General features: G+C 46.2%; 1 protein-coding gene across 1 annotated transcript in view; it reads left to right on the top strand.

Moving 5' to 3' along the window:
• Nucleotides 1-290: 290 nt before the first annotated feature.
• Nucleotides 291-26,765, top strand: part of LOC144104070 (sodium-dependent nutrient amino acid transporter 1-like) — a 41,821-nt gene continuing 15,346 nt past the window's right edge. Inside the window, exons 1-6 of the mRNA XM_077636858.1 lie at nt 291-343; nt 1,512-1,716; nt 7,874-8,181; nt 18,589-18,779; nt 23,941-24,055; nt 25,688-25,926. Of these exons, the coding sequence (XP_077492984.1) occupies nt 1,593-1,716; nt 7,874-8,181; nt 18,589-18,779; nt 23,941-24,055; nt 25,688-25,926 (977 nt within the window). The 5' untranslated portion in view covers nt 291-343; nt 1,512-1,592. The remainder of the gene's footprint in view (nt 344-1,511; nt 1,717-7,873; nt 8,182-18,588; nt 18,780-23,940; nt 24,056-25,687; nt 25,927-26,765) is intronic.

Below are 26,765 nucleotides of genomic sequence, written 5' to 3'. Positions count from 1 at the left end.
AATTGCGAATCTTGCAACGAGTAAAAGAAAAAGTAAAAAAAAAAGAACTAAGGCTCGCATTCGTGAGAGTCAAGGTCGCAGTGATTTCCGTCTGTCTGCGGAGACAACTGAACCTTCTGGAGCGCTTCTTTGGTGCCTGACACCTCGTGCGCGCGTGGCAACCGCGATCAAAGAAGAAGAGGAACCGGAGCTCTGGCTAGCGGCGGCGCGCTGATTCTATCGGCTCTTTTCTTTTCAGGTGAGTACTCCTGCGTGCAGAATTTTGGATCCCCTTAAAGGCTCGTCGTTTCCGCAGTGTTCCACTGCCTGGCCTTCTGGGCCTTCACTGCGGTCAAGAAACCCGGTAAGGATTAATCTAGGTTACACCGGCCGAGGGGCCGAGGACAGAGCACTAGGGGCGCGCTCCGCGGTTGACCTGAATGGGCGTGCGTGATAGCTGTGTTCTTAAGAGCCCGCATTTGTAAGGCACGCGAGGTTCAGACCTGTACTTAACGCCGCAGGCCTGAATAAGTGCTCTTTGTCTTCCCGTCTAGAGACCAGCTTGTTGACTGCCACTTAGATTCGTTCGCTTTAGTCGGGATTAGGCCTAGAGGCCAGCCCAACGTTCCGCAACTAGGGTGCCTCTACAAGGCAGTTCACTTTTATCTTGCTGCGCGATAGCTGCTGTACGAGACATTTTTTTCACTTTTGGTGATGTTGCAGTCGCCGTCCAAGGGCGCCGTGATTGAAGTTTAAAGATTAACGATGATTGCAGACTGCCGCGTTTATACACAGCTTGCGGTTGTGGCGGTTCTAATCGTCCTGGGGGATTAGCCTTACATTCTGTACGCCGGCATTTACTCCGCCCGCACATGTGGGGTCAAACAATGTCATTCTGTTAGACAAGGAAGCGCTCCATCTCGGATTGTTGCCTTTTCGCGTCGATCACGTGATTTCCAGTGGGTGCTTCCACATATATAGGTAGCGGGGGGTGCAGGCAGGGGGCTATCATTTCATCGTTCTTAAAGTGGGCAAAAAGCCGTGTAGCTCTGATTCAGTGCGCGTCGAATTTGTAGGTTACAGTCATGCCTTTTCTCGTCTGATCTTTTGTAAATGGTGCACTGTGGGCTACGGGCACTTAATTTACCAGCGTCGCGTTCCAAATTACTTTTTAGCGTCATCAGCATGGCACAGTACGTCCCTACCTTTGTACGTTCTACGGGCATCAGCATGAGCAATCTCTTTTATATATACGTTCATTCAGCTATGAAATTCTATTCATTATATTTTACCTTGTTTTAACACTGGTTTGCTGCACCTTTATAGCATTATTAGAGAAGTTAATGCGTGTATATTACCTGTAGAAAACATTTATTGTAGACATAAGTTAAGGATATATATAGTGCGGCAGCAGTCCTACTTTGGGCCTTGTTTCAAGGATATTTGCACAGCCTTGGGGGAACTATTGGCTATACAGTGTGAGTGTGAATTCCTGGAGTGTGGGGGGAACACTCGACCTTATTCGTCTCTAGGCTGAGAGCTACAGCCGCGCCGAAAGTGCCCCACATCCAGTCCTCAGAGACGCACGGCTACCAACTCACCATCACGGAGCCATGGTTGAGCTGGACCGCGCCGAGTGGGCCGAGAAGACGGACCTGTTCCTGCTCTTCGTAACGGCCACCGTGGGGCTCGGCAACGTGTACGCCTTCCCGTACGCCGTCTACACCAACGGATACGGTGAGCACGCGGACGGGCCCCTTGCGAGATGCTCGTACAGAACAGCTAGAGTGAACTTTTGACGTCACTGGGAAAGGTTCAGCGTCAAAGTGTCAGATTATAAGTGTTAATCTTTCTTAAAGGGACACTGAGGAGAAATTGAAGTTGGCTTGTATCGATAGAATACCAGCTCCTGATCACAAAAACGCCGCTTTTGTTTTAAAACCAAACCAATAGTGCACTTTTATCACACAAGGAAGGCAGGCAAAAGACAACCTGAATGTTGGAAGCAAAGAAAACCGATGCTTGGCGGTGCCACAGGCGGCGACGAGAGTTTCGATTTGTTATGGCGCTTCGCGTCTATGACCTTTGCGTGCCCCGTGGTTTTGTTTTTGACGCGTCTCGATTTACAAGCGCCGAACAGCAGAGGAACTCCAAGGGCTGCTTCAAGTGCTAGTTAACCTTTGAAGAAGCCTGTTAAGGCTTGTCAAATGATCGCCATGGCCGATGAAAAGCTATGATGGCACGATGGTCGGTGATCGTACAAGGCAGCACTTGTGTATTCGCACGCTTGCCCGGCGAAACATTCCCGGCTGTGCCAGTCAACTTCAAACTACTTAACGGAAATCGTTTATTAGGGACGGGAGACAAGGTACAAGGCCTTCAGAAAGATTGCTGATGGCCTAGCTCTCTTAGGCCAGGATATACCTAGCGAAAGCGCAGAAATTTCTGCATCAGAATAATGCATTCACTAGATGCGCCTTTATTGACTGCTGTAACTTAAGCCGTCGTGGCGGAGTGGCAGCGTCTCCGCCTCAAACGCCGAAGGGCCCTAGTTCGATTCCGAACCTCGGCACAGCATTTCTTTTCTTTTATTGAGTGAGTGGGCGGGGGGTTCCAGTGGCTCCCATGGATGCCGCCGCCGAATACGTTGGTTGGCGGTTCAGCGCAGGCGCGTTTATGCTGCGGCGAGGCGCGCGCGCGCGCTGCACGGCGAAGTTACGTCGGTCAAAGCGAGACCCTCTATACTCCAACTGCGCTTGACCGCCGACGCGCTCTGCGGCTTCGGCGCACTCTGACCGCACTGGCGGGGAGACTTGGAGCATGTCTATATTTCGCGCCGAGTGCGGCCGGCGTTATTTCGACCAGTCACTGGCGCCGAGTGCGCCAGCCGCCGCCGGACCGGCCAGACTGATTTGGCTTCGCGGCGAGATGCGCGTTGTATTCAATAGCTGCGGCAGCTCGGCGGAGCTGTTCCTTTCGAGTTCGGCTAATTTAATCCATTGACATTACATATCTTAAGGTACATGCGAGCTGGCGACAGAGCCAGATCCAGTGGACCCGTTGGATCTAGCAGAAGCCGTTGAAGCGTCGTGCGCCGGCTTTAGTTTCAGCCGCTGACTTTAAACGCGACCGCCCTTGAGCACCCACTTGTTTTTTTGTGGCAAAAAAAGAAGTAAATAACTTGGCCCTTGCAACCGTGGGAGACCTCGACGCCGCCTGCTGCGCCGTGCAACCGCGCCGTTCAAGGAATCACAATCCGTTGGCCCCAAAGCCCCGGCCAGCCTCCGATGGGCGCAAGGCGCCGACCTTGTCCTGGCCACTTGCGACTCCCAGCACTGGGGTTATGATATTTAGTTTGCAACGGCTGCTCCCTGAGGAAGGGGAAAACCACCCGCCGGCGCCTAACCTAACCGTGCTCCCTCAAAAGCATCGCACGCTCTGTGGGGCTGAGGTCGCTGAAATGCAGGCCGGAGTTTTTGCGAGAACTACGTCGTCGAGTTCGGGAACGGGATCCATCGTAACGCTGGCAAGACGCCGGTGCAAACGTAAACGAAGCGACGGTGGCGACCCCCGATAGATGCCTTCAACGTGCGGCGGCGGTAGCTTAAAATTCGAGAGCTGCTAGACCGCACCGCTAGCCACCAGAAATCACGGAGTCTCCGTTTACGTCACGTTTCACGTCACTCCATTCTGTGGCGTCATAGGAGTTCTCCGTGTCGTCATAAGAGTTTTCAGTTTGAATCGGAGCGGCGGGAAAAAATTTTTCAACTTCGAATCCAAATTTCTTTGAAATAAATGCATCTTTCGCTCCCGAACAAGCGGCAAAAAAGCCATGAAATGCCGAACTATCAGATATTGCTAACAAAAAAAATTGATAGGGTTCTCCTCAGTGTCCCTTTGAGCTCTCATGCACTGCCTCACTTACGGAAAACTCAGTTGTGTCTCATTGCTCGTCCCCCTTTTGACTGTATAGCTTCTTGACGGGTCGGATGTTAATTACTGCAGGGCAGAATGATTTATATACTGCCATAAAATGACCATAACATATTGTAAGGAAAGTATCGTACGTCTTCTACATACTGGTTGCGCATTACATTATTTCTGAGAGCCGAAAAATATTTGCTTCATCCACGAAAAAACGTTTACAGCATATCCTAAAGCGCCATTTTTATTTGCAACGTGCCATTGCAGTACGATGTTAATAATAAAAAATGCGTTAGAAGGTAGTCAACACCCAAACGAAATACAACAACTGCATTATACAAAGCAGCCCGTCATGAAGCCTGCCCAGCATGCTCGTCAGTGCTGAGTGCTGCTGAGATAAGCGGAACGAGGTGTCACTTAGAAGAGGTCCTGCTGGGAAAACGACACTACCCTTGTAAACCATATGATTTCCGGTATCTCAAGGAAGCCACGGCCGCGGCGCCATAAGCGAGTTCATGGCCGAGCGCTATGCTTCAATATGGCACCCAGTTTTATGTTGCGCTCCGGTTTCGATAGAAGGCTTCACTGTAGCATAAGTTCGACGGTTCGAAATAGGAATTGAAAGTTTGTTTATAGCAGACGCAAGGAAGCAGAAGAAGCTGTAGATTCAGTCCTTTTGGGTGAACACAACTCATATAATATAGTCTGATGCAAGTCAAGGACGAAGCGGTAAACACCCCTCAAAGGACGCCACCCAGCCAATAGTTGAAATTGGGGAGACAATACGTTTTCACCCCGGTTAGCTGCGGCTGGCACATGTGAAAACCGCCAAACTCCACCCCGCGATCACGCGCGCTACCGAGCGCACGCCGATCACGGCGGGCCTTGCTTTGAGGGAACAAAAGAAGGACACTCTGGCTGACACAAACAAGACATTTATTCCTACAACAACAATAAGGCCAACTAGCAAAAAAATACGCTAATGAATCGAGGTCGTCCGACTCACCAGCACGGTTACGAGCGAACGTCCGACCACGCTAGGGCAAGGGGAGATACTCCACGGCCGGACGAAACGTTGGTCGCTTCAATGTTGAGGGGGATTAACGACTCTTTTTTTCTGCTGCTCCCTGCGGAGATCACTGCTCAGAGCCGGGGTGGGGGAGTAGGAGAGGTGGGAGGGGGGATCAGCGAGGGCAACACAGCACACACACTAAGTACACACACAAATCTTGCATCAGTGGCGCATAGGTTACAACACCGCATCGGCGGATCACTTCACTGCCGAGGGTGAAGGGCATGCGGAAGGACTGCTGACACAGTATCTGTCCTGATAAGAAGAGGTCGTTTGCAGCATTCTGGGCACTGATAGGTCACTCTGGAGTGTACAGGGCACAGCGCTAAAGGGACCGATTGTGTGAGCGGTTTTTATACACAGTACACTGCACAGCACACAGCACCCGACAAAGCACAGCACCGAAAGTCAAAAAGGTCCTAGGATGTCCTTGGGAGCACTGAGTTTAGACTTCGTGGAGTGACACAGCACTATAGGAATTGAAATTGGGCAACAGACCAATAGCGAAAGGGGCAGAGGTTAAGGTCAGTGTGAATTAAGAGTGGCACCCCAAATAAATAATAAAAAAGGAGAGGGCTTTGATTTTTAGAAGACTAAGGCTATATGGAATTGAAGTTAACAGAGGAATATATATGTTGTGAAAAGGAAAGTTGTAAAAAAGAAAGAAAGAAAAAAAAGAGAAAAAGGTATAAGGCGAGATGCCTTATTGTTAACATTTAGGACCGAGGATAAGGTTGTGGTGTCAAGGAAAGTAAGGAGATGTTTGCAGGCTCGGAGGATATGCTGATTGGGGAAGAGGAGATGGTGTTCAGTTTCTGCAGGCAATCCGAGGAGTCTGTAGTTGTGAATTAATGTACTTCTCTGCGCGTCAAATGCCGGGCAGACGACAAGAAGATGACCAATGGTCTCTGTATCACCGCACCGAGGGCAGTTTGGATCCGTGGATAAACCATGGCAAAACTTGCGGGACCTTGTCCAGGTGCAGCCGATTCTGATACGGAGCAGAAGAGATCGTTCTCTTCTTGGAAGATTTGCTGGGAGGCGCTTGAAGGGAACGCCTGAAGAGACTCTTGGATCCGGGTGATAAGAAAGAACATTGCTACGCAGATGTCTTTTGGGGTAGTCTAGAAGTTTGACTGCTGAAGACACATCAGTGGAAATAGAGAGAGCCTGTTTGGCTAAGGTGTCAGGTGCTTCATTACCTTCGATTCCAGTATGGGAAGGAATCCATCGGAGGGAAATGTCGATGCCCGAGTCTTCTAAAGCCATGAGGCGGGATTTGAGGAATGCTGCTGCAGAAGAGGTATGTTTAGGGTGTTGTAGGCTCATAGGACCAGTCTTAGAGTGTCAAGATAGTGACGCCTTCTTGAGGGTGAATTTGTTCAATGAGGTCTGTAGCTAGACGGAGAGCTGCTATTTCTGAGGCGGTTGAACTGGCGGGAAAACCAAGCCTACATGTTTTCGATATGTTGAGAGAGGGAATAAGGCAGGCAGCAGCGGCCTGACCAGTTTGAGGTACGACAGACCCATCTGTGAATATGAGGAGCCTGTTATGAAGATCTTCATGTATTAAGTGTGGCTGCAGCCTGTTGGAGATGAGCCACTGGGGTGCGATGTTTATGAAGGCCTTCCAAAGAGGTGCGTATGTCAAGAGGACGACGGGTGGGCGGAGGAGGAGGTACAATGGAAGGAGGAGGAGGATCTTCATGAAACAGATCTTAAAATGCAGCTTAGAGGATGCCTGCCCTGGATGAGGTGCGTGAAGAAAGTTTTGAGAGAAGTTGCGAACCTTCGGGAAGATTGTAGATGCGATTGATATGTATGAAACCTCTTTGAAGGAGGAGGAGGGTGAGGGGGAGGACTCCAGCCTCAGTCATGGTAGGGGCTACTTGGGAGCTGTTGGGTACACCCAAAAATTTCCTGATGTAGTTGCGGTGAAGGACTTCGAGTACGAGATGCGGGAGAACGTTCTCCCCCACGGCCTCGCCCCGCTGGCTAGGGGAGGACCGTCGCGCCGGAGCGTCAGCGCCCGCCCAGTTCTCCAGCCGATTAGAGAGTTGAACGTTCTTGAGGGCTAGTTGGTTCATTGCAGAAAAGATTAGTACTGCACGAATGAGACACGGCAGGAGAACGGGGAACAAAAACGACAACACAGGCGCCGACTTCGAACTGTTTATTCGAGGCAGAAAGGCAAACGCTATATAAGGGATTAGCCTAGGCGCACAACCATCACTGTTATTCACAGAAGACCTGATTAAAATCTAGACCACATTGATGAAAATTTTACATTGCGCCTGTGTTGTCGCTATTGTTCCTCGTTCTCCTGTCGTGTCTCATTGGAGCAGTACCAACCTTTTTTCTGCCATTAAAGAGTGCCGTCTTCCGCGCGCGCGAGCAGCAATAACGCTGTCTGGTGCACCAGTGTCGCTGCGACGCCGGCACCCTCGTTAGCTAAGGTAACTAACTAGTGAGGGTGCATTGGGGGCAAGCAAACCTTAAAGGGTACGATGCAAGGCGAGGTATCCACACGGTAAAGCTCCGTCTTGAGAAGCAAGGATGACTGCAAACAGTACCAGGTGGAGTGTTGAAACGCAGCAAAAGGTGCTTCAACAATGTTTTGACACTCAAATTATCATATACTAAGCGTCGAAAAAAAAATCCAATCATATAATTAGAATCCATTTCCCAGGAAGATATGCTCAGAGCATGTTGCTCGTGTGATGTTTTACCGGATGTTGAGTGGTAAGGTACAGATCGGGCTTCAAATTAAAGTTCGGACTGAGGATATTGTACACCAGTGCCACTAACCGTGCAATGATATGCTCTGGGTCATTTCTACGCGAGAGTGCAGTTCTCTGGCCGAGGCTGTTCAGGCATGCTGTATCTCCGCAACCACAGGCGCGTACCTGCTGCTATACGCGGCCTTCATGGCGTTCGTGGGCCAGCCGCTGTACCTGCTGGAGGCCTGCATGGGCCAGTTCAGCTCGTGCGGCCCCCTGCACGTGTTCAGCTGCTTCCCGCTGTCCCGGGGCCTGGGCCTGAGCATGTGCCTGCTGTCGGCCATGCGCACCATGGACGCAGCGCTGGTGCTCTCGCACGGCATGCTCTACTGGGCCGGCTCCTTCACGCCGCGCATGCCCTGGATGGTGTGCGACGCCGCCTGGGGCGCCGAGCCGCGCACCTGCTACGTCCGCTCCAAGGGGATCGTCAGTAGCCCTTCTTTCCTACCTCCATCTTTCTTCTTTTTCTTGAAGCTCACGATAGGCCAGTGTAACAAACTAGCTTTTTAACGCTCTGGTGTCCAACTTTATGAGGCTGAAGCTTGTAGGGTGACCGAAATACGGGGCTATAGACCAAGAGCCCACCGGGCTAGGGAGAGGATGCTAATAACAGTGACTTCAACTCTCAGGACGACTGCAACGTGGTTACAGCTCTGACAAATGCGCTTGATTTACCTGCCATATTAAGTCAAAAGGAAGCGGTTGCCGTTGTCAGGACATGTACTCCCATAACAAGTAGGCGGGACGTGTAATGCGGCGATGGCATGCTGTGATATTGCGGAGTAGATAAGACCATGCTAAAGTAGGAGGAGATGGCAGAGAGTCAAATTGGCCAGTGGCATTGAAAAATTGGCTGCAATTCACTACAGCAGCAGCTGGCGGTTTCGCGCTCAGTGTATCGGTTTTTAAAGGCGCTCAACACTGCCGTACTCGACCGGCGCGGCAAACTGTAATTAACGCCGAAAACGCCCTCTCTGGAAAACCGCAAGAAGTATGATTGGCGATTTTCACAACCAAGGGGGGGGGGGGGGGGGCACCTCAGTTGATACAATGCTGCGCCGCTATGGCGGACTGCTCCCGGGGTCAGCCTATATAGAAGCCCGCTTGTTTTAAAATTTCGCGATAAACTCGAACTTTTTTAAATGAAAGCAATGTGGCGTAGTATGAAACCGTCTCTTTTTTTTATGATGATGATGATGATGTAAGCGTATCTACGAAAGACACCAAAGAGATCTCTTCCCGCCGTTCAAAGCGGCTGGTGTGCAGGTGGAACTGTAGACCATCGATGAACTCTCTGAGAACAATTTGAAATCAGTGAGACAAATCCAGAAGACTGGGTAAGCAAGACCCAGCGGTTGTCAATCTTCCATGCTACTTCGCACGAAACAAGCAGGGAAGTTTGGCGGTCCCGCTCGCTTGGTATTCAATTGCTAAAACTTTTATCATGCTCATACATTTGAATAACCGTGTGATTAATTCAACGAGCATGCATCCCTAATCGTATGCAAATGTGGAAAGCAAGACAAATTGGAGAGCCTCTTTCCTCTTCTACGTTCCAAACAGAAAGGAGTGAAAAGAGAGTAAGCTGTCCTCTCCCCTTTTATAAAAGGCAATGCGTTATAGGACGTTATGCTTCCATATAGGCGCATTCATGTTTAGAGTGTGGTTGCAATTAAGCTTGCTTTGTGCACTCACTGTGTTCGTAATCTTGCGAACAAACTGGATGGTAGACATGCAGCGAACGTAAGGCGGCTACGAAACAACTATTTTCGCTCAATTCTATTGGATTCGTGTCGTCCAGCCGTCTGATTTCACGGGCAGCATTTGCACTGGGCAATCCAGGTGCAGAAATAATCACAGTGATGTGGAATTCGAATGATGCTATTCCGCCACCTCCCCACCTTCTCTAGTGGATGAGGAAGCACCATGTCACCATGCACTCGTGCCCTAACAGGCCCTGCAGTCACAGAAGCAGTCGGACACAAAGCTCCTCGCGCTTGAAACGTGCCCGCTAGTGATGTGTGCTCGGCGATGTGTTTCGAACATGTAGAGCCTCGTGTATATATATATATATATATATATATATATATATATATATATATATATATATATATATATATATATATATATATATATATATATATATATATATATATATATATATATATATATATATATATATATATATATATATATAATTCCACTATAGGCAGACGGCAATTTAGAAATTAAGATTTTTTTAATGAACCAAATCCACCTAACTGCGAACCGACAAAGAATTACCTCCGGATTAACTACTGCTGATCCTGGTTAGACAGCGAAAGCTGCTGCATATCGTGCAACTAGACGCGGCTTGGCGTCTGTAACGTTGAATGCATTCCGCACACTGGATAGGCAGCGCGCCGGCCCTGCCACCCTGGCAGATTGCAGTTAATGGTTGATCCCGAGAGGTTGGTCACCGAATGAACTCTACGCCCTATATATTCCCCCCAGATTGACCTCACAATGGCAGTTTCTGTCGCACGGCATCACGCGACTGTCCCGTGACTTTTATACGACCCTCTACCAGCGAATCGAAAGGTCGAAGGTCAAGTGGTGCGGCACCATAGTGGACCCCATATGGTGTGACCTATAGCGAGACTTTACCTCTGCTCACTTGAAGAACAACCGGCAACGCACGGCGAAATTGGCTTTACCTGCGTATAGTGACGCTTTCGCTTCAAAAACGCGAAAGCTTGTTATCGTCACAAACCACCGCGCTGTCCAAGCTGTTATGCTTTATATGTTACAGCAGCTCTATACCATGATGTAACGAAAAAAATGATGGTGGATTTGCGTAGTTAGGTCAGATGCTAATTAGGTGCGCGTGAGCAGTTCAGTTTTCACTTCTGTTCCGGTGTTCAGATAGAGTGATAATGGACGGCACTTTACAGTGATCGGGCACTTAGTGGGCTGGGAGTACCACGAAGGCGAAAACTGTCCGGCGTGGGCGTCTGTGTGAAGACTCCAACTGCCAAACTGGCAGCTAGGAGGCGCCCCCCCCCCCCCCTCCATTTGTAGAGGTGGATAGACGGTAAAATAAGAATGACACAACAGAAATGAAAATGGCGAATGTCGCATACAAACCAAGAACGAAAAGGCAGATGCCTTTTAGAGGATTTCCTCCATCTAATGACGTGGACTGATTTTCATGACGCCGTGGCTAATTTGACTAAACCTTGCTCAATCCCCTTTCATCACCCACACTGCGATGTCCCACTAGCGGCTCTAAAGGATTTAGTCGCGACGTCATGAGAATCGCTCCACACCATTGGGGAGGGGGGGGGGGGGGGGGCTCTTTTGAAGGACATTTGCAGCTTCGTTCTTGAGTTGTATCCGACTTCAAGAATGATTAAGCAAAAATGAATAAAAAGAAGCGATTACGAATAGAAATAAATGTAGAATCAGAATAAGAATATAATCAGAACTGGAATAGACTACGCAGTGAAAAATGATTTAATCAAAATTAGAATATAGCCAGATATGGAAACTATTGGTGATCAAAACAGAATATATCACATTTCCACAGCGTCAATCCAGATTATCGTCTGTATTTTTTTTTTTTCATTGAGAGGTCCTCGCTTGCCCGAAGTACGGTCGACCTCAAGTGTGGGGTATGTCGCACAGGACTTGCTCCTCACACGTGATAAGCATCCGGGCACAAATTTTCTTGTTTCCTCTTTTATTCACGCACTAAAGTCATCATTTCGCACAAAGATCTTAATTTGTCGTGCAGATGAAAGCACTGCGGCCACCTCGCACCGTTCTGAAATCTTCTCCAAGTAACTTGCGAGCCTGTGCACACACGGGGCCATTACAGGTCTTCAGCTTCACCATCCCTCTCACCCTTCGAGTCGCTGGCTCTCTCTCTTCACCGAGAGCTGTCTTTCGGAACGCCTGTGGCAGTCTGTTTTGTGAAATCGCTCTTGCTGAGTAGGCCAACTGCGATCGCTATGCTTTCATGCCTTCGATTTTAGCGCGTATTTCTTCATGACCTGCAAGGCACACGTTACGCTTTTGCACTCTTTATCAAATCGGAGTACTCCGTACTCTAACCTTAGAAGGGCTTCCATTGTCAGCAGATTAGTAGTTTGCAAGAAGGTTTGGCTGCACTCTGCAGTTTGAGCGAACCAAAGAGCTAGCCAGGACAAAATGAAAACGTATCTGGCAAATCGCCGTCGACAATAAAGGATAAGTGCCCGAAAACATTAAGGTTATTCATGCACGCGCACCATTTACAGGTCTTGGGAAGATACCCCTAGTTCCATGCATGAGTGGTCGCCGCACGTTTTCTTATCTTCCGCGGGACATTTCTTGGAATCTAATCTCAGGTTCCCTAAGTATGATGCAATGTTATCTGACACACTTGTCTTCTTGTTGGCGGCGATGTTGGGTGCCTCACAGACACGCTTTTATTTTGTGTATGTGCTCTAGTTCAATATCGTGAGTTTAATGCGGCCGGTCCCGGTGATGTTGCTTCGTTATCTGTGTTAAATGGTTTGGTTCGGTTTAGTTTGGTTTAGGGGGGTTAACGTCCCAAAGCGGCTCAGGCTATGAGGGACGCCGTAGTGAAGGGCTCCGGAAATTTCGACCACCTGGGGTTCTTTAGCATGCACTGACACCGCACAGTACACAGGCCTCTAGAATTTCGCCTCCATCGAAATTTGACCGCCGCGGCCGCGATCGAACCCGCGTCTTTCGGGCCAGAAGCCGAGCGCTATAACCACTCAGCCATCGCGGCGGCTCTGTGTTATATGGATAGAGCAAAAAAAAGCCCCTGGAAAAAGGGCCCCCTAAGGAAGCGCCTTCTAGGAAAAAATGTCCACCAGTGAAAAATTACCCAAAGAAGGAATTCGTCCGGAACACACTTTACCGAAAATTGCTCTCTTTATTGAACTATTCCTTGAATTTCAGAATAGACGTCAGAATGGCGTATTTTGCAGTACCAGATCCCACCACGGTCATGCAGTCTCCATTCTGAAAATAAATACCGCAGCGTTTGAATCAATACTTGGTCAACTATGCAACTTTTAGCGCTTTGCATACTGTACGCCATGTTTGCTAACCCGTGCAATTACCTTGCAAGCGCTGGTGCAAGCAAGATGCTGTTTTTTCGTGCAGTGCATAGGCGCTAACTACCAATCCCCAAATATTGCATGACAGTGTAGAGGACATGCGCAATGCTTGTGCCACGCTATGGTTAATTTGGTTACTTATGGTTAGCAGGGTTAAACCTTTGCCTATATTTTTATTTTGATTTAGATCACACTGACAATAATCTATTCTTGACGCTTACATGCGCGGCCCATCTCTCTCGTGACTATGTGTGCCTTCCTCCAAGAGCTGGGCAACAACCACCAGCACGGTGCGCGAAGAATAACCATCTGTGTGAGACTGTTCCTAGGTAATGTGTAATAGCAATACGCTATGCAAGAGAGCTGCACGATCCAATTCCGAAATAAGAGCGACATCAAGGCAACCAACCGCATGGTCCCCCTTGGCGCCGCTGCTGGTTTTTGAAGGCCACTTAGACAGGCCGTTAACCCTTTCGCGTAGTGAAACGAATGCGCTGTACGCCGCCCTTAAGTAGTCCCGCGATTAGGTTTGACTTGGACAAGCAATGGTATGTTTCAAGACACTCCACCAGCTTCTAGGTGATGCATTGAAAGTACATTGCAACAAATGCCAGAGATGTAGTGACACCACAACTGTTGTAGTGATTGGTTTTGAAGGGACAGCCTGCTGGATATCTAAAAAAAAAATACCTTTCATACAAGAAGAATTCTTTCACGAATTAGATTTCCTTGGTTTAGTATTGTGACTCTGGTTCAATTATGGCTGTTTGTGTGCAGTTTTATATTTTTCACAAAAAGTGCCCCTAACATGTCATATATGATACGGGACAATATTCGCTAAAATGAAGCAACCTGGTAGTATGCGTTACTAGTGTACGTCCTCCAAACTCGTCAGCTGGAGTTAGATCCGTAGACATAACTGATCATTTACCAATTTTTGTTTCTCACCGAAAAGTAATATCATAGTTCGAAAAAATTTTCATTCTTTCCGCAGCATAAACTCGTGTTCGTTAGACCGCATCCTCATACAAAATATTAATTGGGATTCGGTACCAAATGAACTAAGCCCAAATGACGCATACAATAAATTTTTAAATTACTTTGTTATCTGCCCTGAAAGAGCTTTCCCTTTCCAGAAAAAGGCTGGTCAACATAAAAAATAAGGAAGACATGGATAGTAGTCATCCTTTACAAAAAATAGATGAAAAAAAATGTACCACTATTTTATAAAAACTCGTGATGCAAATGAATTTGTCAGGTAGAAGAAACATCAAAATCAAGTGAATGCAGAAATAAAATCAGTCAAATTTAAATTCTATCAGGAGCTTTTTACACGTATTTTTAGTGATCCTCGAAAAATTTGGGATGAAGTAAGAAACTTGACGGAAAAAATGGGCTGGAACAGACTTTGACCGTTACATCAAACGACCATCGTCTGGACCTTGATTAATCACTGATAGCTTTAAATGAACACTTCGACAGTTGTGGCAACTATGCCTGCAGTAATCACCAACATTCTTCCTGTCCTCCCCCAGCAATTGCCAGTATGGTCAACTCGTTTATGCTGTCCCCCACTTCGCCTTAAGAGGTAGGCAAAATAATTGATACACTGAAAAATGATTCTGCCTACAGATTTGATGACGTTAAGGCTGCTCCCGTAAAACATGTAAAAGACTTTATTTCATCAGTTTTAACTCATATTATTAACTGCATGCTTGAGACACGAATATTTCCTGGAAAGATTAGAATAGCTAGAGCGTGCAATATTCATAAAGGGAGAAATGATAATTCAGTAAATAGCTGCAAGCCCATATCTGTGCTTCTAATTTTTTCAAGAGTGTTCGACACTATCCTAAATGTAAGATAAATAAGCTTTATCGATAAATATAACATAATGAGTGATGCACAGTATGGTTTCTGGAAGGAAAAGTCGTGTTAACTTGCACTACTCAATATAAAGAAAGAAATAGTAAAAATAAACATTGAAAATCACTTACACACAATACGCCTGTTTCTAGAGTTGCGTAAAGCACTTGACTGTGTTAATCATGACATTCCTTTATCTAAACTACATAGGTATGGAATACGTGGGAATGCGCATAATGTCTCAAACAGCTACCTAACAAAACCGCTCTCAATATGTGTCTTTTAATAAAGAGTCGTCGCCGCTATCAATAGTATTGAATGGTGTTCCACAAGGTGCAATTCTGGGGCCATTGTTGAACCTGTACATAAAAGACCTTCCCACAATTGCCTCTTCACCACAAATAGTCATGTATGCAGATGACACAAACCTGTTATTTTCAAATGCATGTCTACCTCATTTAGAGAAATCAGTTAATGATTACCTATACAACCTTTCTTGTTGGTTGCATATAAATAAGTTAGAAAGAAAGTCAATAAAACAAAATATGTTATATTTAAACACGTAAACAAACAAATTAGAGCTAATATCGTTTCAATATATCGCAACACACGATTACAGGAGGTCGCAGTCCAAAATTCTTGATGGTATGGTTCCAAAATTATGTCCTTTAACAAGCATGTAAATAAATTAGCTGCAGAATTAGGAAAAACTGTGGGCTGTATATAGAGGAAAAGTGAACTTATTTCTTTATGGCTAAAACAAACATTGTATTATGCACTTTTCTTCTCCCAGTTATCATATTGTGGACTAGTGTGGGGAACAACTACAGCGCGAAGCTACAACAAATTACTGGTGTTCCATAAATAGATTGTAAGAATATTTGAAAACTATGAAGGAAAACTATGCGACCTTGAAAAAGACAAGCTCTTCATTAAACATGCGATGCATCCTGGCACCCAAATATACTAATACAAGTTATTATAACATATTAGGAATAAATTGCACAACAGTACAACACATCTTAAATCAAAGTACACCTTTCGCAAAGGAGAATACGCCTAACGCTAACGAACAATGGAAGGCAGCCTCAACTTCCAAGTTCCTTACTTGCTAAACACGTAGAGGACGGGGTCCAATTTCAACAACCTGTGTTTAGTAAAGCAAACCCATTTCATTGTCAAAATACTCGCTGTCGGTTATCGTTTCTGACAAGCAAAAATGTAAATACCCGATGCTCTATATTCTGTATGTGTGTTTGGGAATGTCCGTATTGTTTATGTAGAAGCATAAAGTTCGTTGTATATAGTTAATATTTTTGCATTTCTTGAATTCATTTGTATATGATGCTGATTCTTGGATCGACCACAAATGTATGTGTATGAATGGAAGCATTTTACTCATTATTATTGTGAGCAGCGTTCCTTGAAACATATGTTTCAGGCCGCATTGATCATCTTCGCAAAGTAGGTGTTCCGTCATGCCATACTAAACACGCTTTTTCTTATTTTGTCCCCGAAACTTCTGACAATTGGAACCACCTTCCCAGGCACATTGTCGATATTTCTAATCCAAGTTCTTTTAAGACTGCCCTATGTAATCTTTATTTGTAGATTTTAGTCAGTTTTGTTTTGCGTTCGTTTTCGTTGTCTTTTTGCTGTCTGCCGGAAATGTTCTTTTTTGGGGAATTGCTGCTTTTTCCCCTTTGCCTTCTCTTGCCTTATTTTGTGTTAAGTTTTGTTCATTTTTCGCCGCGTTTTCGTTTCTCCTATTTTGCTTTTCTGCTGCACTGTGTCGGACCCAATGTATGTCCTTCCCACTCCCCTCTTTAATGCCTTCGGGCCCTGAGGGTATTTGAATAAATAAATAAATAAATAAATAAATAAATGCCGAATTTCGCTATATGGGGCAGGAGCCTCTGTGAGGCCATGTGCCTTTAGCTCCTGCTCTATGTTCTCTGCAGGGAAAGAAATACAATCAATCAAATAAAGATAATTTTAACTTACCATTTTAAGCCTAAAAAAACTAAGACATGTATTGGTCCTTTCGGCCTAAATAGATTTCACAGTAATTTTTTATTCAAAAAAATAAATGCATGCAGTAAAGGATTAATAATGCGTTAACACGTTTTGGCGGGCTAGTTGGTTAAGCATCTTGAACAAACAGCGGGAACAAAGACGAGCACAAAAGACAAGAAAGCGAACGACACGGCGCTGTGTCGTTCGCTTTCTTGTCTTTTGTGCTCGTCTTTGTTCGCGCTGTTTGTTCAAGGTTCAAGATTAATAATGATCACAAATATCCACTGTTCAGTCAAAGCTTCTTTCAAATCCTGTAAAAACTGGAGCTTCCGTCGACTAGCCGGCCGACTGTCTTGCAATGTTCACCGTGATTCTTAATTTCCACCCTGGTGGCGACTTGATTCCCAGTGGTTTGAGGCTCTCACTGACAGCAAAGCATTTAGTGGCCACAAACAAAAAAACAAAGGCAAACTGTTCCTCTGAGATGTGGAGTTTTTTGTGGTATGCGGAGTCATAGTAACACTAGTTGTGGTAGTAGCATTAGCATATTAAAAGAGATGGTTGTTATGTTAATGAATATTGAAGGACGTCACATTTCTGGAGCTGCATGATCACCCTCTGGTCATTGATAACGCAGCATCGCTGTTCTAGTGACCAATGGGAATGTGCCAAATTGCAGCCGGTTCAGAAAAAGGTTGTTTTATATTTGACCGATGTAAGATTTTTCGTTTTGTTCCCATCTGTCCGATCTGTGGCTCATTACACTTTCGTTACGTCGTCGCACTGGATGTTTGAGTTCTTCGCACACATTAACTCTCCACGATTTGAGTCACTTGGCAGTTATTTAAAATTTTCTTTCTAAACCATCATGAGTAAAGAGCTACCATGAACAACACATTCCAGCTTTCAATCTTCGTACTGCTAGACTTGTTCAAATAGTTTTTCCCGTTCACTTTAGAACTTAGGAACTTTCTTCCTGTTCCTCCTCGTGCTCTGCTTTTGAAATGATTTTTAGATTCTGCGATTCTTAGCTGGCGTATTCTTACTGCGCGTTGCCTTGTGCTTTTGTAGTTTGTCACCACTGGTTAACCTGTTTTCGTTTTTTTTTATCTCCTCCCTCCATGGCCTGGTGCGAGTTTAGAGCGTGTGAAAATAAATACTCTTGAACCTCATTATAACGAAGCTGAGGGAAGCCACAATTGCTTCTCTTTAGCTGTTGCTTCGCTGCATAATCCGTGTTGGCCGAGCTTCCAATGGGAATCGTGATTCCTTCGTTATATCCATTATTTCGTCATAAACCATTTCTTTATGACGAGGTTCAACCGTTAAGTAAATGAGACTGGCAGTTTCTCTGTGGGGTGAGGAGGGGGCGATGGGTTTCTTGCATTGGTATTTTTTCTAGTAAGCAGCCCACGAGAAACTCCTGTCTAACAAGCTTGGACAAAAATATCAATATTCAAAAATCGTAAGGTACTGCAAGGAAAACAGTGAAGTTAACAGTCCATTCTTCCGATGCGCAGCAAAATCTTTCATTTTTCCATCGCTCGCATCTAGCGGTCAAGATTGTCTCTTATAAAACGAACGGAGGATGCTTTTGACGCCGGCGAACACGTTAAGAGCAAAAAAAAATGCAAGCCTGCCGACGGCAGATCTACGGATGTAATGATCGTTATAGTGATATCTTACTATGTATGAAAAAATTGCGTTCTGGTTCAAAAATGCTATTGCCCAGAAATGCTGGGCACGGGCCTGTTGATATAATGTTGCCGAAACAGGCGGGTGAGAGGTTATTGCCGATAGCAGTTAAGCGTCACAGTGTGACGCCTGAACTTCGCAGCGCCTGTGCGAGCCCGCCGTGGCGGCCCTGGTGCGCGGTGACGCGGCCCTCGACGTGAACGACGATAACCGGCTGCACTCGGTGCCCCTGACCTACAACGACACCCTGGTGTTCGTGCGCTACGACTTCTACACGAGCAAGCTGCACGGATGCGTGCACGCCAACCAGTCGTCGGCAGAGCAGTACTACACGTGAGCTGTTTCACGCTTTACACTGAGCGGTCAAGGACCCGTGCACCCTAAGAACTTGTACTCTCTATGATATAGAGTATGCCGGCTACTGTACTCTCTATTGCCGCATTCCAATCCTACAAATCGCCTAAGGAGCGAAACGCCCCTTCGGCAAAGAACGCAACTGTCACTGCACTCTCTCTACGGCCAGAAGGAGTTGGGTTTTTTTTTCGCTTTTGTAACTCAGCGCAGCTATATAGTCACCTACGACCCGTATCTCACGCAAACAACGTCCCCCCTTGATCCCGCTTAACGTAAATAAAGAGCTCTCCTTTTGAGCTGCAGAAAAGGAGATATGGCTAAACAAAGGTTCAGCTAAAGCATGCTTTCACGTGCATGCGTATGAGAAGCGACTCTCTTGCGACTGTCGCAATTATTTATCCGAAACATAGCGCTATCGCTAAGTATTTTACGTCCTCCGGAGCTTCTATTCTCACTTTAGTACAGCTGTTTCAAAACAGCGACCTTCGGAGGTAAAACGCTTCGCAGAAACGAGCGATGCTTCGGTTCAAGGAAAACACTTCTGTCAGATCCCGTAACACAATCTCAATTCTCCGCGAAACATATCTCTAAATATTTGCTATTGCAGTGCTGAAACGGTGCGAATGCTCGACGAGCGCTCAAGTGAAGTTTCACGTCCTTTTTAATACAAAGAATTGTGCATCAGGACGGCAGTTATCTCGTTCATTAAGGGCGAGTCTTCAACATACCGAGCACCAAGAAATTGCTTTCCACAGTACTTATACGTGCAAAGGAATAACTAGCTCTTAAAATCACCAGAAAATCGTCAGTGTACCTAAAAATTCGCAGGTACGTACATTGTCATTGGGCCATTGTGAATAGAAGCCACTGTCAATTTATAATCATAAGGCCTTGCTAGGAAACAACCACGTTTCCTTCAAATCAAAGAATTCAGTTCGGCTTTATGTTCTTCGGTATTTTCGGTGCTGAATGTGTTATTTTCTGTTTTCTTTTTTGTTTATTATTCTTGACTCTACTTTTGCAATTATTACTTGCTATTGCCAAAATTTGCTGCTCTGGGATTAGGCAACGGAAGCTATGAGATACGCATAGAAGATTGCAGGTGAATGTGGTACTCTTCGAAGGAGTGCGGCGATTTTGAAAAAAGGAGTCGAACACTGGACAAGCGTACACACCATCGAAAGGCGTTCTTAGCACTCCTTAGAGTTTATAATAGCGCAGCCAACGAATGGGGAAATATGTCACTCCTAGTACCAGGAGGCAAATCAAGGCAGTACCAAACGAGCGTCCAGTACCAACGCCAAAGAAATTTTACGCGAAAGCGTAAAGGCCCCATGTCTCAGAAAAGCCGGTGTCGGCGTTGCTGTCTGCGTGACGGAACAATTAGGGCTAGACGACAACAAGAGGCTCCTATAGATGGCACCTGTAGAGGCCTCCGTGCGTAATGAAAACTTTTGACTCCACTTTCTCAAGGACGAACGTTGACATCACACTCACTCACAGCTCTCCTGGTGGCCTGCGCGAGAATTGTAAAGCTTGCGCAAGGTTTTTCTTCACGAACGACGCGACGGAGCCGCGACGTCGGCTTTTCCGGCTCTCGAGCTCCTTAACGCTTGAGCGCTAAAATCTCTTTTGACGGTAAGGAAAAATAACGCCAGCCAAAAGAAGAAGCACACAGGAAACTAGGAAGACGACAGGACCGAGGCTGGACTACCATCTGTTTAATTAATGTATCGGGTCTGAAATATATAAAAGACACTAATTCACCATCTCAGCCACCATCCCACTCACCCATCCGTCGCAGAACAAATATAATACTAATAACAAAAAATTACTGAGACCACATTCACCTTCGATCTTCTATGGATATCTCATAGTTTCCGTTGCCTAATCCCATAGCAGAAAATTTTGGCAATAGCAAGTAATAATTTCAAAAGTAGAGTCAAGAATAATAAACAAAGAATAAAACAGAAAATAACACATTCAGCACCGAAAATACCGAAGAACATAAAACCGAACTGAATTCCTTTATTTGAAGGAAACGTGGCTATTTCCTATCAAGGCCTTATGATTATAAATTGACAGTGGCTTCTATTGACAATGGCCCAATGACAATGTACGTACCGGCGAATTTTTAGGTACATTGGCGATTTTTTGGTCATTTTAAGAGCTAATTATACATTTGCACGTATAAGTACTGTGGAATGAATCTTCGGGCTTTTAGAAAATTAAAGTTTGGGGCCTCACTTTTATGCATGAACTACCGGTGAATTATTGTTTGCAGTGTTTAGAAATTGAGATTTAAGTCTTTAAGAGGGCGTTTCTTGGATGTATTGTCCCAGAGCCAAGAAAGAATTGCTCCCTAATGTTTCCACGCACTCCATGACAGTCAACAGGACTATCGCTTCCTCTTGCCTGAAATCTGCGTTGATCAAGTCCTGTGCTCGCATGGTTGAGGGTAGTTTTAGTATCAAGATTGACCGACTTTCAAAAGAGGGGCTTCCCACGCTCCGTCTTGTCAGCAGTAGCAGAGACCCTGTTACAAAAAAAATATGAAAGGGAAAAGAAACACCAGAGCTAAGAAAGAATTGCTGCCTAATGTTTCCACGCACTCCATGACAGTCAACAGGACTATCGCTTCCTCTTGCCTGAAATCTGCGTTGATCAAGTCCTGTGCTCGCATGGTTGAGGGTAGTTTTAGTATCAAGATTGACCGACTTTCAAAAGAGGGGCGTCCCACGCTCCGTCTTGTCAGCAGTAGCAGAGACCCTGTTACAAAAAAATGAAAGGGAAAAGAAACACCGGAGCGAAGCCAGTACAATGGGGACCACGAGTGGTCCCCTATACGCACCGAGTGGCGCACAGCCTGATGGTTGCGGTCAGGTATGATGTACGTGTCGTTTTCTCAGCGCCTTGCTTAGCTCAGTAGATTGTGCGCACTTATCGGGAGAAAGGAGGAGTCGCGATAAGATGGCTTATGAAGTACTTGAGGCCTTTCTGATTGGAAACAAAGGTGACGCATGTAGGTGACTCCCTTCTATGACATATTCTATGAATCTGTCATATAATCATAAGGCATTGATAGGAAACTACCAAGTTTCCTTCGAAGAGTGAAATTCAGTTCTGCTTGATGTTATTTGGTTCGTTGGGCGCTGGTAGTGTCCCTTTTTGTTTTGTTTTTTTTTTGTTTGACTCTGCTTTTGCAATGGTCACCTGTCAGTGCTAAGATTTTCTGAGCTGGGATTAGGCAACGGAAGCTGTGAGGTAGCCATGGAGGAGAGAAGGTGAATGCGATCGTTGTAATCTTTTGTTGGCGAGTCAGATTGTGTTTGTGCGATGGTCAGGCAAATGAGTGTCTTGTATTCATTTTAGCCCCAATCTGTTAAATATACAGTTGGTAGTCCAGCCTCTGACCTGCCGTCTTCGCAATTTCCTGTCTGCGTCTTTTGGCTGGTGTTCTTTTTGGAAAATGCAATGCTCCAACTATTTTAACTAAGTGTTTCACTATGATCTCTCTTGACGCACCGCAGTTTCCTTGCGAGGACAGCCGGGGATGGCGACACCCTGTTTCGAGTTTTTTGTCCTTTCTAGCTTATAAAAGCGCTGTTTCAGTTGTTGAACCGTATTTGTCATCAGAATACGGCGATCTATATGTAGAATTTAACATTACATTATTTATTCAAATAATGTAATGTGCCCTTTTAAAAATTAGGGTTGGTGTGTATATATGCACATGTCAAGTTGTGTCACAGCGCGAGTGTAGACACCTAATTTTTGGAGTGATTTTGCTTTGGAATGACGCGTACAACATTGGTAAACATGTATCACCGCGTAGAATTTTGCAGCACTCAATACAAAACTTGTAATGGAATTTTTTTCCTCTATGGTTTGAACTTCGGTTTCAGTTGACAAAAGACGGTGGCGACGTCATAAGTTAGTGTGAGATTACGTGAAGCATACAAAAACTGCAATATAAGCGTTTCTTTGTCGTTTTAGTTCAGAGATTGTTACGCCAAACTATTCCAGAATCCAGAAAGGAAGGAAGTGAGCAAAGAGCTAGTATATTCAAGTTTTTATATGACTAACGTGATATGTTCCCTTATGATGTGATGTCGCAACCATCTTTCGGGTGCTGAAACTGAAATCGGAACTACATGGAAGAGTAAATTCAGTTTAAGTGGGGGACTAAGCGTGAGCGCATTTCACGTGCTTATTCGTATTTATTGATGATTTACGCATGATTGGAAAGCAAAAATGCATTACGAAAATTTTGGTGCTTCTAAAATTGAAAACTGAAAATTGATTTTTGAGGAAAGGAATGGCGCACTAATTTTCTCACATCTATGTGGACACACGAACGTCCCGAACCGCGCCGTGTGGGAAGGAAGGAAAGTGGGAGGGAAAGAAGAAAGAGAGAAAGAGGTGCCTCCAAGCCATGAGGATTTTCGTTAGGTGCTACTTGCAGCACCTAACAGTCATTACTATTCTTTATAGTGAGCGCTTCTTTCCCGTCGTTAGTGAAGTGCAAAGGTTTTCCTTTTCAGTCTCAACCTCTTTTTCTACTCAGTGACTGGGAGCAAAAAATGCATGAAAAATCCTCAGAGAAGCAGCAGGCAGGTGGGCCACCTAGATCACGTGACCTTGCGGCGTCATCACAACCTCCCACCGGATAGTGAGCAAACTGCCCACTGTGCCAGGTGGAAGATAAATTTATGATTGGTAGCTCGAGAAGATCAAGCGGGGCAACACAAGGCCCACCGGTGGGATCACCTGTCGTCGTAGTGCAGTGACGCATCGCTTAACCGCAGCACCACTGTCCCAGGAACGGTATGAGGACTCTCTGCGATCTATGAATGTAAAAAAAGAGAATGAAGTTCAGCATATATGGGAATTGACCCAAAACGCTATCGCGTCATACCCTTAAGGCGGAGATTAAGTGTCTGCTACAATTTTTCCCCAGAACGTATAAGATGGAAGTATGAGATGTTGATTACGACAGATTACAACGTCGCAGACTGCGGCGTCATTGACTTCGGGGAAGGTGTGCCTTGCCCTTATGATCTCAGAGTGCGGATCCATGTGAACAGTCGCTGGCGGCGCGCAATTTCGAAAGCGTCACTGTCCCGCAACGGTGACGCAGGAACCGCATCCTGAACAATGGCCCGGAGCCCATCGGCCGGGACCTGCTGGGCTGCTCTGCCGCCGTCTGGCTGCTCATATTCCTGGCGGCACTCAACATACGCACCTTCACGTGGGTGGGTACATCCCTCTGTGCCCTCCGTCCGCAACTGGAGCGGAATAAGCGGTATATGCAGTCGGCCCAACGGCAACAGGCCTGGGGGAGGGCACGCAGTGTAGCTCAGCCGTCGGGCTTCTTCGTGTGCATGTCCGACATTCTTGGACAAAAATGTTAAATATGGGAAAATTGTAAGGTGCTGTTACGAAAATATTGAAGATAATGGTCCTGTCTTCCGATCTGTTGCAAAATCTTTCTTTTAAAGTTTTGCCATCACTCCCATCGAGCAGTTAAATCTGCCATAGAAAACCAGTGGCGTACGCTTTTTAGGATAGAGAAAACCTTAATAGCAACAAAAATGTAAGCCTGCCGATGGAAGATCTGCGGATATATTTACTGCCATAGTGAAATATTGCAGTGTATGAAAAAATTGTGTTTATAAACTGCTTCCCGCTCAAAGAATGCATTTGTCCATAATTACTGGGTATGAGAATTATGCAACGCTCCAAAAAAAAAATGGCCTCCAGCAGCGCGCTGGCAGGTATGAATGAGTTATGCTAAGGGCACACTTTTGAAGGTCCCCTTTAGAAAGGCTACAGCCACTCAGTTATTCAGTGAAGCGTTCTTGCGGGTTTTGTTCATTCATGTCAAGGAAAGTTAACACTATGCGAACAGGACAAAATTACCGTGGGAAGCCTGCGAGTGTGATGCATCCGTTTTTTTTTCGTTTAGTCTTTTGCGCGCAGTGTAAAATTTTCTATCTTACTCGTAGTAGGATAGTCATTTCCTAGTTATACTGTGGCAGTACATGCCGTCTTGACTTGAGCACAGCACGGGACCAGCAAAGCTACAGGGCAAGTCCGGCTCTCACGTCGCCAGTGCACGCGCCCTGCAGGTTGAGCAGTAAACACATTTATTTCGGAAGACAAGGGTTAGGGCATAGGGGGTAGGGGAGAGACAGATTCGGAGCTTCAGTGGTGGTTCTTTCATATTCCAGAATCCCGTTTGCCTCCACCCCCTTGGCCATTGTACCATAAGCTGTGTGCTCGTGTTGGAGTCCCTAAGGAAGGCCTCCCACTGCTCTAGACTAGGGCTAGTTATCTTGAGTAGTGAACAGTTTTTTCTCGCAGCCCCAGGTGACGTGGTACGTCGTGGCATAGCCCCACACCGCACGCACTTTTTCATGTATCTATTCGGCCACATTTTGTGACGTACGGTCCTGCTCTGGTAGATGTCTGTACGCAGTTGTCTGAGCGTGGAGGCCTGCTCTCTGTTGTGGTTGACCGCCGGAACCGAGTACTTCTTGCGCGCTCCCAACAACGCCTTCATTGCCTCCCTGTGAGATCCTGACGTGCTGAAGGGTTCGACCGGCAAACCCTGACGTTAAGAGCACGTAACATGCACTCCAAAATGCAAGAAAGTAATTAAGGAATCAATCTGTTCTTTTAGGTTCTATTGTGCAGTAATAGCTTCTTTAAAAAACTAGCCGTTTTTGTAAGATAAAGGGCGTTGCTTTCGGTGACCACGAAGGGTCCCGTGGCACTCACTCTGTAAGCGAAGACATCGTGGCACGCCACCCAAGCGTCTCTTGTGGTTAGGCCTTTTCAATGTGTTACGTGCACAACCGGAGTTCAGCGCCTTGACCTCGCAGCTTCTTCGTCTGGTGGTGCCCTCGCCGCTGGTGATCCTCGCCATGTTCCTGTTCTTCACGCTGCAAAAGCAGGGAGCCCGCGAGGGCATCCTGACCATGCTGTCGATACACAAGGAATCCTTCTACAACCCAAACTTGTGGCACAGCGCGGCCGCAGACGTGCTCACCTCGCTGGGCATCGCCACGGGCGCCATATTCGTCTTCGCCAGCTTCAACCCGCTGCGCACGCCCCTCAAAGGGTGGGTGGGTGTGTGTGCTCGTGAACATAGCTGCAGCGACTGTGCAAGTTGTTAGGAGCGTCCCGCTTTGGCGGTCTTCGGTTACACAGCTTTGTATATACCGCCGAAAAGCTAAGGACAAAATCATGCAGTTAGCGAATTACACAGCGAGAGCTGTTAAACTGCGCACTGTGCTGCCCAAGTCGCCCAAGTGAGTCCTTGAAAGCATTAGTGCTGCCAAGGCCACCTCCTCTTGTTGTCGCTTACGCCGTTCGCGTTCACTCATACACAGCCTTCATATGCCGGTGATGCTGGGTCTGGACCCGACGTCAATAGGCTTTCCATTCATCAGCACTTAAGGTAGGATCTTGTCTGCTGCGACAATGGGGGACACGAAGGAACAGCACACGTCAGAGCAGCATGCGTCAAAACAGCGCACAAAAAACAGTACAAGGAAAAAACGGCACAGCGGCAAAACAGCACAGCGAAAAAACACCACGATGACAGAAGAAGGCAGGAAAAAAACAGCGCGACGACAAAACAGCCCATTGGAGTAAAGTGCAGCGCTGCTGGAGGGGTGAACTATCATAGCCATAACCACAAAGAGTAAATCGCAGCACATGCGGCAGCGACCTTTGGAGTTAGAGTGTGCTTGTTTCGCTGGTTCATTAAAAACAGAGCAGGTTCATTGAATGAAGAGCACCGTTGCTTGAACGGTGCATATGGCGCCACTAGTGGTTATGTAGTCCTTGCTTGCTTGGCTTCAATGATCTAGTTTCTTTCTGTATTAAGCAGGAAGGATCAGGCATACTGAGAGATAAAATGTCCGTGCATCTGCTTTGCGATCAAATGCCCCGGGT

This window comes from Amblyomma americanum, chromosome 9 (assembly GCF_052857255.1).
Source record: "Amblyomma americanum isolate KBUSLIRL-KWMA chromosome 9, ASM5285725v1, whole genome shotgun sequence".
Classification (NCBI taxonomy): domain Eukaryota; kingdom Metazoa; phylum Arthropoda; class Arachnida; order Ixodida; family Ixodidae; genus Amblyomma; species Amblyomma americanum.
The sequence above is the reverse complement of the archived record's forward strand: the minus strand, read 5'-3'. Positions and strand labels throughout refer to the sequence as shown.